Below are 12238 nucleotides of genomic sequence, written 5' to 3'. Positions count from 1 at the left end.
CATGATGTGGATACTCATTACCGCCACACTTTAAATTGCCATCAGTACCCTTCTCTCAGCATGTTAAATTCATCTTACTTGGTCGTCCTAATCAAAGTATGTGAAAGATTTCTGCCAATACAACTAATAATAATTCCAGCCTCCCTTTGTCTGGTTTAATACCACATTGTTCATCATTTCCATCCCTATTACCATAACATGACGATGATTGGCACTAAACTAAATTGGAAACAGCAGGGTTATGGTATTTGTATAGTTGGTGGTCATCTTCATCTAATGATATCAACAATGAGTTACGAGTCAAGAAGACCATCATTATAAAATTTTGACTATGTAGCTGCAACTGATTTGTTCATGAATCGAGGCATGCCAGGAAGCACAATATGTGCGAAGTAAGCCAAGAAATGTATGTGCTCAAGACAGGAAAATAATTGTAATAGCTTTATCTCAAAGAAAACATTTGTTATTGTTATCAATTTTCTATATTCACAGCAATTGTGGTGATTTAATTAATTGAATAACTTGTATACAGGTTTATAGTACTGTACAGAACAATTCATCCTTAATATCTTTTGCAATTACTAAGTACACAAACACTTTTTCATGTTTCTTTGTATTCTTTGTTAGGATTGCACTTTGCAGCTATTATTCATCCTTATGTAATGTTCAACATAACTAAAGTATCTTTACACAAACTCTGTCTAAACTGTTTATCAGAGATTCAAAAGTTTACAGTTTAGTCTTCATTGTTCTATGATATACAGTACAAATATCTGAAAACTCTCTCGTTTAATATAAATTTGTCACATTCAACACCAAACAATTCTTTACCAAGAGACAACTGGATACATATATAAATAAATAAGGACAATATTTTAAAGAATATACAGAATCACATATTGTATACTGATATTTTCTTTAAAGAGAATAATTAATACTAATGCTAAATTTCTATTCATGATTTCATAAATGAGTAAAATAAAATATTAGGCCTTACCGGGGAAAGACATAATGCGTAGAATACAGCCTCCTGACTTCTCATCTTTAAGGACAAGTAAAACTTGTGCAGTTGATTCATCGCCTTCAAGGAAAACAATATCAAGAATCGAATGCTCACATTCAACTTCATCTAGCAACATAATTCCAGTCACACCACAGAGCACAGCAAGCTTTCCACTGCCATGCAGTGTCAGAACATACCTGAAAAACAAAGGTTAATTAATAAAACCAATTATTTCTGTACTTATCTGAGGTTCTGGTTTCCTCCTCAAAGCTAGCTTAATGTTGAGGTCTATCCTAAAATCTAAAATGTCATTTTTTTTCACTTCAATAGCCATTAACCTTCAAAATCATAGTGCATCTATATAGCAGTGTATGTCAATGAGAAGAGCTTGGGTATGCCATTACAGTCTACAATGTCAAAATGTGTTTGACAGCCTCTTCACATCACTAGCCGGTAGAAAGGTGGGGGGCATGAGATGAACCTCATGGGAGTACGGAAAAAATTAACTAAGATTAAATTTCTGTTTATTTCTTTGAATCTCACCTAAGGTTCATCAGGTTGATATCAGACACTCTGAATGAGGTGGAATAGTGAAGGAACGAGCTAATTAATCCAACACCCTAGTCTAAATACTTATGCCATATAGTTGGGATTCGCCTCCAAACAGAGTAAGCGTAATGGCAACCATAAAAAGCTAGCAAGTCTTACAAATACCGCATGAACCCAAATGGAGAAATATTTAAAATTAAATTGCTATGAATGAATGAAATTACAGTAAAACCTCTTTATCCAAGGTCTTTTCATTAAGAGTCCTCCCATCCTCCCGCAGTTGTGGAATACCACAGACAATAAGCAGTAAAAACTCTTAGGATTGCATTTTATTACTTGTAAAAATTCACTTCAAGATATGTAATTGTACTTCAAATATTAATTACATTAAATCAATGAATGTATTGTACTATAATAACAATACACTACAGCACATTAAAATTTTATACCTGCAATATCAATATCCCCACCTCTCTCATATACATACTATAATCCTTGTAATGTGTTGTAATACATAAAACTGCTGATTATAAAAATTACAAGTATTGTATACTGCATACTAATGTAGTAATACAGTAGTATGACACAGTCCTGTATGATAATAATGATAATCATAATAATAATAATAATAATAATTATAATAATAATAATTACAATTATAATAATAATAATTGTAGTATAAAACAGTAATGAAAAAACAAAAATACAATACACAATAAATTCATCTACAACACCTGTTATTAATTCAGCATTCATGTCATATTATCATTGCTAGATAACCTACAGCCCCATTTGGAAAAGCCAGATGCTGTAATCCCAAGGGCTCCAACAGGGAAAGAAGCCCAGTGAGGAAAGTAAATATGGAAATAAATAAACTACTAGAGAAGTAAGGAACAATAAAAATGAATTCTAAGAAAAAGTATTTTAAGAACAGTACCATTAAAATAAATCTTTCAAACATAAACTACGAAAAATAAAACCAGAGGAAGAGAAATACTGTATGATAAAATAGTGTGCCCGAGTGTACCTTCAACTAAGAGAACTCTACCCCAAGACAGTGGAAGACCATGGTACAGAGGCTATGGCACTACCCTAGACTAAAGAACATGTATTTGATTTTGGAGTTTCTTTCTCCTAGAAGAGGTGCCTACCATTGCTAGAGTCTCTTCTACACTTACCAAGAGGAAAGTCGATTCTGAAGACCACCAGGGGACTGATAGCCGTTAGAATACTCCGGTGGTTTTGGGAATCAAATTGACTCGTGCTGTATGAAAAGTTCCATTCAGTAAGTCTATGGCATCATCAAACTTTCAAACTATTCTGCATTCCTTTCAATTTTGCTTAGCTCCCAAAATCTACCCCAGTCTGCCTTGTCAAGGTTTCATCGTGGTATAGGTGGATTATCATTGGTGTTTATAATGATTGGTGCATGATCACTAGTATGCCAATCATCTAATGTTCTCCAATAAAAATTGAGATAGCAGTTAGAGCTTGCGATTGAAAGGTCAATGAATGACAAAATACCTGTCTGGACATGAAACTGCATCATCTTCATTCTCCAAAACTTATGATTTCATATTACCCCTTGCATTTACTAAAACATTGCCCCATAAAGTGTCTACCATTCAAATCTTCCAGTAAGAGAAAAGGTTGATGGAGTTGTTAAATCACCTCTACTAAATTATTATACAAAATGTTATCATTTGGAGGCAAGTAAAGAGAGCAAATTGTGTATTTTCTCCCTATATGTATTTGTACAACATTGCCTGCAGAGGTGTACGAATAGATAAAGATATTTGGGGAATATCTCGACGAACATATAAAGACTTCCACCATGGCTCGCTACTCATTGATCATAAGGTGTCCTATACCCAATATATTCAGAAGGACAAGGAGTCTTATCAAGCTTGCTCTTCCGTAGACATACAATTATGGGAGAATGCTCATGAATGAGGAGCTTATGTTCTTAATATTTGGCCCTTAAACCCTGGGATTTCCATTGCAAAATTGTGGAAAAATATGACAAATTCGTAAATAATTTGTATTTTGCCTAACTATACAAACCTTAGCTATTTAATAGGGGTATTACTTTTTGCGTATCTAAAATGACGAGCCATTAATTTTTAATGAACGTTAACTACCCACACCGCTATTTAGCAGGGGGGTAGGGAGGGTAGCTTGCTACCACTCCCCCTCACACACCCGTGATTGGACTCACTTTGTTTGGAGGTAGGACTTCAAGGGGAATAGGGCTGGCAGGCAAGTTTGGTTAAATAGCTAAGGTTTGTATAGTTAGGAAAAATAAAAATTATCTACAAATTTGTCATTTTTTCCGTAACTGGAATACAAATCCCGCTATTTAATAGGGGTGACTCACCCATTAGGAAGGGTGGACACCCCAGCCAGTCTGGCTTTTTGGGTTTACCCAGGGGCTCCTTATCCGAGTGTGTTAGCACTCACGGAATAAGGAGACCCTGCACCTGCTAAAACCTTGCTACGGAAGGTTTGTGGCCTACGCAAGCTGTGTGTGAAGGCAAGTAGAAATGTGACTCGTCCTAGAAAGTTATTCCGAGTTCTTTAGATGGAAAAACTGTACACTAGGACTTTCCCTATACAGTACCACCTCGTCAGGGTATAAGGACGTAACAGTATTAATCTTGATACTAGGTACACAAGGGAGCATGGTTTACCTGCAGTGGTTTGAGGTCAGCTATGCAGAACCCAGGATGCTGCTTTCCCCAAGAGAGGAGATGATGAAGAAACGAATAAGGGCCAGTCAAACCTTTTCATTAATGCAGACTTAAACCGGGTAACAATGCCCTCAACCTTCTCCTACTTGTCCAATAAGGAGCTTGAGGTTTTAAACCAGCTGTTGTGCAGCCACCACAAGACCGATAGAAAACGTATCGAGTCTCCTGAGGGTCACGTCTTGCAGGTAGTGGGATGTGAACGTGTTTTGACGTTTCCACACCCCAGCTTGAAGAACCTGCGTCACTGAGTAGTTTCTTTTGAAGGCCAGGGACGTAGCTATGCCCCTGACATCATGTGCTCTGGGGCGACGTGACGGAGGAGGGTCTAGATTCAGTGCCAGGTCAATGACCCTGCAAATCCATGCTGAGATGGTGTTCTTGGTGACCCTCCTCTTGGTCCTTCAGGTGCTGACGAATAGTGCACGCACACGAGGACGGGCTGCGGCTGTTCTCTTGAGGTACAGCCTCAAACTCCTTACTGGGCATAGTAAGAGATGGTCTGGATCATCTGTTTCAGTACGGAGACTAGAAATCCGGAAGGAGTCGAATCGAAGATCCGCTACTCCCAGGTTCTGAGTCTTAGCAATAAACTCAGGGACGAAGCTGAACGTTACCTCTCCCCATTCCCTTGAATGGGCGATGTCGTATGAGACCATGAAGTTCGCCGACTCGCTTGGCCGAGGCTAAAGCTAGCAGGAACACTGTCTTCCAAGTCAGGTGGCGATCTGTTGCCTGGTGTAATGGTTCATAGGGAGGTCTCTTAAGAGACCTGAGAACTCAAACCATGTTCCATGGGGGAGGTCTTACTTCTGACTGGGGGCAGGTAAGTTCATAACTCAGTATGAGTAGAGAAAGTTCTAGCGATGAAGAAATGCCCATTCCTTTCAGTCTGAAGGCGAGGCTTAAGGCTGAGCGATAGCCTTTCACTGCCGAGACTGATAGGCGCATTTCTTCACGCAAATACACGAGGAACTCTGCTATTGCTGGAATAGTGGCATCGAGTGGAGATTGATTGATTGATTGAAAGTTTTCTGGCATCCTGACATCTAAGGTCATTGACGCCGATACCATTTACTGTATATGAAAATTAAAAGAGAATTCGATTAAAACCATAAAAATTAAGAAGTCATTACAATAGTTAAATAGTTTTCAGAAGACCTGCTTCTGAAATAAATCTAAAAATTCCGCTCGCATAGTAAGACACATCATGTCCAAGAATCTTGGCAAGGATAAACCTGCCATCCTCACCTCGAGCCTCAAACAGATATCTATTTCTTAAGTTAGTAAAATTAGGGCATTCGGTCAACAAATGCCTCACTGTTAAAGGTACTAAGCAGTCCTCGCAATACGGTTGGTGTTGGCCCTTCAGCAGAAACTCGTGTGTCAACCGTGTGTGACCAATACGGAGACGACAAAGAGTCGTCTCCCATTTTCGGGGAATCATGTTATACCTCCAAGGTGATATGATATTTGTTACTTCCCTCATTTTATTGCCATCTTGACTATCCCAGTGCTGTTGCCATTTATCACAAACCAATTTCTTGATGTAAGGTAGGAGATCGTTACATGGAATGGGATACCTCCTTGGTAGCAACTCGGATGCCGCATTCTTCGCCAGTAAATCTGCCTTCTCATTCCCAGACACACCTACATGTGCTGGAACCCAACAAAATCGAACAGTTATACCTTTCCGTCCAATAATAAAAAGCCATTCTAAAATCTTTAAAACTAGAGGGTTACTAGAGTTAAAAATTTCTAAAGCTTGAAGAACACTCCTTGCATCACTAAAAATTGTAAAATTACCCTCCTTTTCCAAAGCTATTTTCTCAATAGCGGTTAATATACCATACAGTTCGGCAGTAAATATGGAAGCTGTTAGAGGAAGTGCACCTCTACAATTAAAATCATTACTATGTACTCCAAATCCAACGCCAGCATCAGATTTGGAGCCATCAGTATATATAAAAGTCGATCCCCTATGTTCTTCGACATGTTCCATAAAAAGAGACCTGGATTCTAAGTCAGTCATATTTTTCTTAACTCCAATAAAGTATTTACAAAAAGATATGTCAGGTAATTTCCATGGAGGCGTTGATGATACCTTGAATGGAAGCACCTTATTTCTAATCATATCCAGATTGTTTAATAATTGGTTAACACGAAACCCAAAAGGTTGAGGAGATTTTGGGTGCAACTCAAAGTAGGTTGAGTGCCTTACAAGGCTTGCAGTCTGAAAGGCTGAAGAATTAGGGAGTCTATGCAATCTAAACCAATACCGAATAATAGAGGACATCCGGTAAAGGTCCAGAGGCAACTCCCCAGCATCAACAAGGAGACTTGTGATAGGGGAGGTTCTAAAGGCTCCTGTGGACAATCTAATGCTAGCATGATGTATTGAATCTAGTATTTTTAACCGGCTTAGGGTGGCTGAAGAATATACCTCACAACCATAACTAATTTTGGAAAATATCAAGGCCTTGTATAATTTTAAAATTGTATTGCGGTCTGCCCCCCATGACGTATGGGACAAGACTTTTAAAAGATTCATAGCTTCAACACATTTAGCTTTTAATGCTTTTAAGTGAGAAACCCATGTAAGCCTACAATCAAATATCAACCCTAAAAATTTTGCTTCACTTGCACATGGGATCCGTTGACCTTTGATGTATATATCCGGGTCTGGATGTACTCCCCGTATACGACAGAAATGGACAATTGTAGTTTTACTTGTTGAGAACTTAAATCCATTCATATCGGCCCAATGGATAATTTTATCAATAGAGAGTTGGATTTTTCTCTCAACCATTGCCATTCTGGCCCCAGCAAATGATATGGAGAGATCATCCACAAATAATGTTGCGAGAACATCCCGGGGAATGACTGAGGATATCCCATTAATTGCTAGTGCAAAAAGGGTTACACTCAGCACACTCCCCTGAGGAACTCCTTCTTCCTGGCACTTACTCTGTGATAGAGCTTCCCCAACTCTCACTTGGAAAACTCTATGTGAAAGAAATGACTGGATGAATAGTGGTAGCTCACCTCTCAATCCGCACTCATGGATTCTTTTAAGTATACCGTATCTCCATGTGGTATCATATGCCTTTTCAAGATAAAAAAAAACTGTCACATGGTGCTGTTTGGAAGCAAAGGCTTCACAAATGGAGGACTCAAGTTGTATCAGCACATCAGTCGTTGAGTGCATTTTCCTGAATCCACATTGAATGGGTGATAAAATATTCTTCTTTTCAAGGTACCAAATCAGTCTTGCGTTGACCATCTTCTCCATGATTTTACATAAACAAGATGTCAATGCAATAGGTCGGTAGTTTGCTGCTAAAAACTTGTCCTTACCGGGTTTTAAAAAGGCTAAAATAATGGCTAGTTCCCAAACACTTGGATAACTATGATCATGCCATATTCTATTAAAAATGCTTAAAATAAATAACTTTGTATTAAAAGGTACATGTTTAATCATTGCATATGGAATTCCATCGGGTCCAGGGGCTGTATCGTTACAAGTAGCAAGAGCAGAATCAAATTCTCTTTCAGTAAAAGGAGAATTGTATGACTCTTGCTTTCTTGTTGCGAAGTTTAAAACTTTCTTTTCTTCATTGCTCCTATACTGGTGACCAGGAGCTGCTTCACACTTGCACGATACATTTGAGAAATGGTCAGCCAGGGCATTGCTAACTTCGGTTGCTCCAGTCATATACTTGCCATTTATCTTTAACACTGGTGGTGGGTTTGGGGTGAATTTGCCTGCTATCTTTTTGACTTTCCTCCACACAGATGATGTTGGTGTTCTACTGTTAATGGAGGAAACAAAGGACATCCAAGACTGGCGCCTAGCTTCTTTCATGGCACGGCGGAACTGTGCTCTACATTTCTTGTATATGACTAAATTCTCCTCATTACGGCGCATGCGCAATCGAGTTAAAGACTTTCTTGTGGCTCTATGCAGGGCAGTTAGTTCTGATGACCACCAGGGGACTGGTCGTCGTCTGAATATCCCAGTTGTTTTGGGAATGGAATTCACTCCTGCTGTGTGAAGAGTTCCATTAAGTAAGTCTATGGCATCATCAACACTTTCAAACTGTTCTGCATTTCCTTCAATTCCACTTAACTCCCGAAATCTATTCCAGTCCGCCTTATCAAGATTCCATCGAGGTGATCTTTGTAAAGGTGGACCATTGTTGGTGTTTATAATGATTGGTGCATGATCACTAGTATGCCAATCATCTAATGTTCTCCAATTAAAATCGAGAAGACAGTTAGAGCTTGCGACTGATAGGTCAATGCAGGACAAGGTACCTGTCTGTACATGAAAATGTGTGGGCTCTCCTGTATTGAGGGGTCCGACATCTTCATTCTCCAAAATTGACGATATAATATTACCCCTTGCATTTGCTAAAACATCACCCCATAAAGGATGTCTACTATTAAGGTCTCCTAGTAAGAGAAAGGGTTGTGGGAGTTGTTTAATCACCTCTACTATATTATCATATGAGATGTTATCATTTGGAGGCAAGTAAAGAGAACAGATTGTGTATTTTCTCCCAATATCAATCTGTACAGCCACTGCCTGCAGAGGGGTACAGATAGACAAAGATATTTGGGGAACATCTCGACGAACGTATATAAGACTTCCCCCATGGCTCCCTGCTCGTTGATCATATGGTGTCCTATAGCTAACATACTCTCGAGGACAAGGAGTATTAGCATCGAGCTTGCTTTCTTGTAGACATACTGTTATAGGGGAGTGCTCACGTATGAGGAGCTTAAGTTGTTCATATTTCGCCCTTAAACCCTGGCAATTCCATTGCAGAATGGAGGAAAAAACTGTGTTTTATTTTTTGGAAGACACCTTAGATGAAGTCTTCCCATTGGCAATATTTGATCTAACAATATTTCCCGGAAGTAACTCTAGAGAGGATCTTGATATAGTGGGTTTTGTGTTTCTCTTTTTCTTTGTGTCCTTTTGATCTAATTGTTGAGGAGGATGGTGGACCTCAACTTGAATTTCTGATTGGTTCAATTTACCTTCTAGTTGTTCAGAAACATCAGCAGACAAGATATCATATTTATTGGAAGTCGTGACTTTAATGTTTCTTATGGTAGGAGGAGAGAGGGAGGGAGGTCTCTCTCTTTTCCGATTAAAAGGTTGTGATCTGTCAGGTTTTTGCACCTTCCCCACTACGGGTTCACCAGGTAAATTGGTTTCGAGTGCAACCTCCATCAGATCAGGCAAGGACACGGCCTGTGAGAGGTTTGTACTATTGTTTAAAATCGGAGTAGTTGGCTTTTGAATAATTTTCAGATCTTTAAGTATCCGTTTTGATTTTTCTACAATTTCTGGATATAGATTTTCGATGGGACTTTCAACCTCTTTAACTACTTTCATTTGTTTCTTTATCTTAGAAGTAGAGATATAATTTTCGTCTGTGTGGTTTGGCAAGTTTTTCTTCAGAACCATTGAAAAAGGTTGCCCTGGTCTTATTTGCTTTTCAAGAGCTCTTTTACGAGCCTCTTTAAAAGTAACCCTTTCCATGGTCCTAATGGCCTGGATTTCTTTTTCAAAAATAAACTTTACACAGCTTTTAGATGTAGCTGGGTGTGCTTCCCCACAATGTATGCAATTAGGGTTTTCTATGCATACTCCATGACTACTTTTTCCACAGTTGGCACAAATAGCTGGCTTATTGTTTAGTTTTTCTTTACATTTCTGGCTTAAATGGCCATACATTTGGCAATGATAACATCGCAATGGTGACGGGATATATGGTTTTACCTTCAAAGATAGCCATCCAGCTTTTATAACATTTGGTAATCGGCATTGATCAAATGTTATAATCAGAGTAGCAAGAGGGATACGTTGTTCTCCAACTCTCTTTCTCATTCTGACTACTTTAACTACTCCTTGATTTTTCAGTTCATCCTCTATTTCTTTCTCCTCTATATCCAACAATTCTGGAGCATATATCACACCTCTACTCTGGTTGAAAGTAGGGTGCGAAACGCATTTTACGCTATGACCATTCAATGTTGTAAGTGTTTTTAACCTTTCACCTTGTAATGGGGACAGTGTCTCTATCAAGAGACTTCCATTTCCCTGGGGTAAAATTTTTGGCTGCCCTCCACATAAAGTAACTATTTCCCTATTAGCTTTAAAAACATTTATACGCTCATTTCTTCCGTTTTCAAATTCCAAGATAAAAAAATTTTCATAATTCACTACTTCATAGTGACCAGGTAATACTTCTACTTTTCTATATCTTTCTGTACTGTCATCATTTTTCACTCTCTCTCTGTTCTTCTCTAGCGTTTTATTATTCACATGACGTGAATAAGGTTCTAACGTTACAATGTTAGAACCCGAGTTGGAGCTGTCTGTACCGAGGTCCATGTTTGTATTTTCCAGGTCGTCAACAGAGGTGTTGGGTTTTTTTGAAAAAGCAAGCCGGGTTATCCACCTCTTATCGGAGGATGTCAGTCCTCCTATCCCATGTGGCCCAACACGAGAAGAGGCTTCAGCGGGGACCAGTCCTCTATTAGAGAGGGGCTTCCTCTATTAGAGAGGGGCTGCCTCTCTTAAGGTGGGCGTACACTGGTCAGTGGGGGTAGTTAGCCCCTCCCACCGTCGACTCCAATGCCTGGCGTCACCCATTACCCGCAAATATGGGTGACTTAAGACCGGATCACTGGAGCCCGACTCTTAACAGACTTGGTCTGCACCCAATGGGGTCTGCCAGAGGGTGATGGCGTCTAAATTGGCACAGGTTGAGATGGAATGCAGTCCATCCCACACTCTGCCAAATCCAAAGCAGCATCCAAAGTAAAATCGAACATGCCAAAGTCGTCAACAATATCGAGCCCAAAAGGAAGAGATGGGAGAAAAAAGAAATAATCAAAAGTAAAAGAGAAAGTGCTGACTGATTTAGTTGGATCGACAGCTGGGCACCGAGGTCCAATGGGTAGTTCCCACTGTTCATTAGAGCCCAGCTGCTAATCCCTAAGCCCCCCATCCTCATCAAGGCTTCAGCATCTGGGGGGATCGAGTGGAGAGCTACCCCTTCCATGACACCAACCACAGAAGACTTTCCACTTTGCCTGGTAGACTGCTGCTGATGATTTTCGCAGATGTCCAGATAACAAGTTGCGAAAATCCTCTCTCAGAGAGGAGATGCTGGATAGTCTCCAGGCGTGAAGTTGTAGTGAAGCTACGGCTTTGTGGAAGATGTTGGCATGGGGTTGAGTAGATTGTGTCGTGGAGGGAGTTCTCTTGGACGAATAGTGCACGCACACGAGGACGGGCTGCGGCTGTTCTCTTGAGGTACAGCCTCAAACTCCTTACTGGGCATAGTAAGAGATGGTCTGGGTAATCTGTTACAGTACGGAGACTAGAAATCCGGAAGGAGTCGAATCGAAGATCCGCTACTCCCGGGTTTCAAGTCTTAGCAATAAACTCAGGGACGAAGCTGGTCCGGGAACCATTCTGCGTGATGCAAGAGCAGAGCTATGAGGGTCATTGAAAGATTGACCGATGTTCTGGTCTTATCGAGTACCCTCCTCATCAGAAAGAACGGGGGAAAGGTGTAAACGTGGATGTTGTCTCACCGTTGTTTGAAAGCATCTTGCCAGAGAGAATTGGGGTCTGGGACTGGGGAACAGTACAGCGGGAGCCTGAAGTTCAGGGCTGTTGTGAAGAGGTCCACAGTCGGAAAACCCCACAAAGTCAGGACTTTGTTGGTTACTAGACCACTCCGTACTTTCTATCTGAGATGCTCTGCTCAGGTTGTCGGCGGGCACATTCCTTTGCCAGGAATGAAGCGTCCCGATAGTGGTATCGAGTGGATTTCAGCCCATCTCAGTATCTCTACTGCTAGATGGGATAGTTGCTGCGAAAAAGTACCTCTTTTGTTGATGTAGGCCACTA

General features: G+C 40.1%; 1 protein-coding gene across 1 annotated transcript in view; it reads right to left on the bottom strand.

Annotated features, from left to right (window-relative positions):
* Nucleotides 1–12238, bottom strand: part of rod (rough deal) — a 291539-nt gene that overhangs the window by 230211 nt on the left and 49090 nt on the right. Inside the window, exon 7 of the mRNA XM_068375218.1 lies at nt 998–1200. Within this exon, the coding sequence (XP_068231319.1) occupies nt 998–1200 (203 nt within the window). The remainder of the gene's footprint in view (nt 1–997; nt 1201–12238) is intronic.

Source organism: Palaemon carinicauda, chromosome 6 (assembly GCF_036898095.1).
Source record: "Palaemon carinicauda isolate YSFRI2023 chromosome 6, ASM3689809v2, whole genome shotgun sequence".
NCBI lineage: Eukaryota > Metazoa > Arthropoda > Malacostraca > Decapoda > Palaemonidae > Palaemon > Palaemon carinicauda.
The sequence above is the reverse complement of the archived record's forward strand: the minus strand, read 5'-3'. Positions and strand labels throughout refer to the sequence as shown.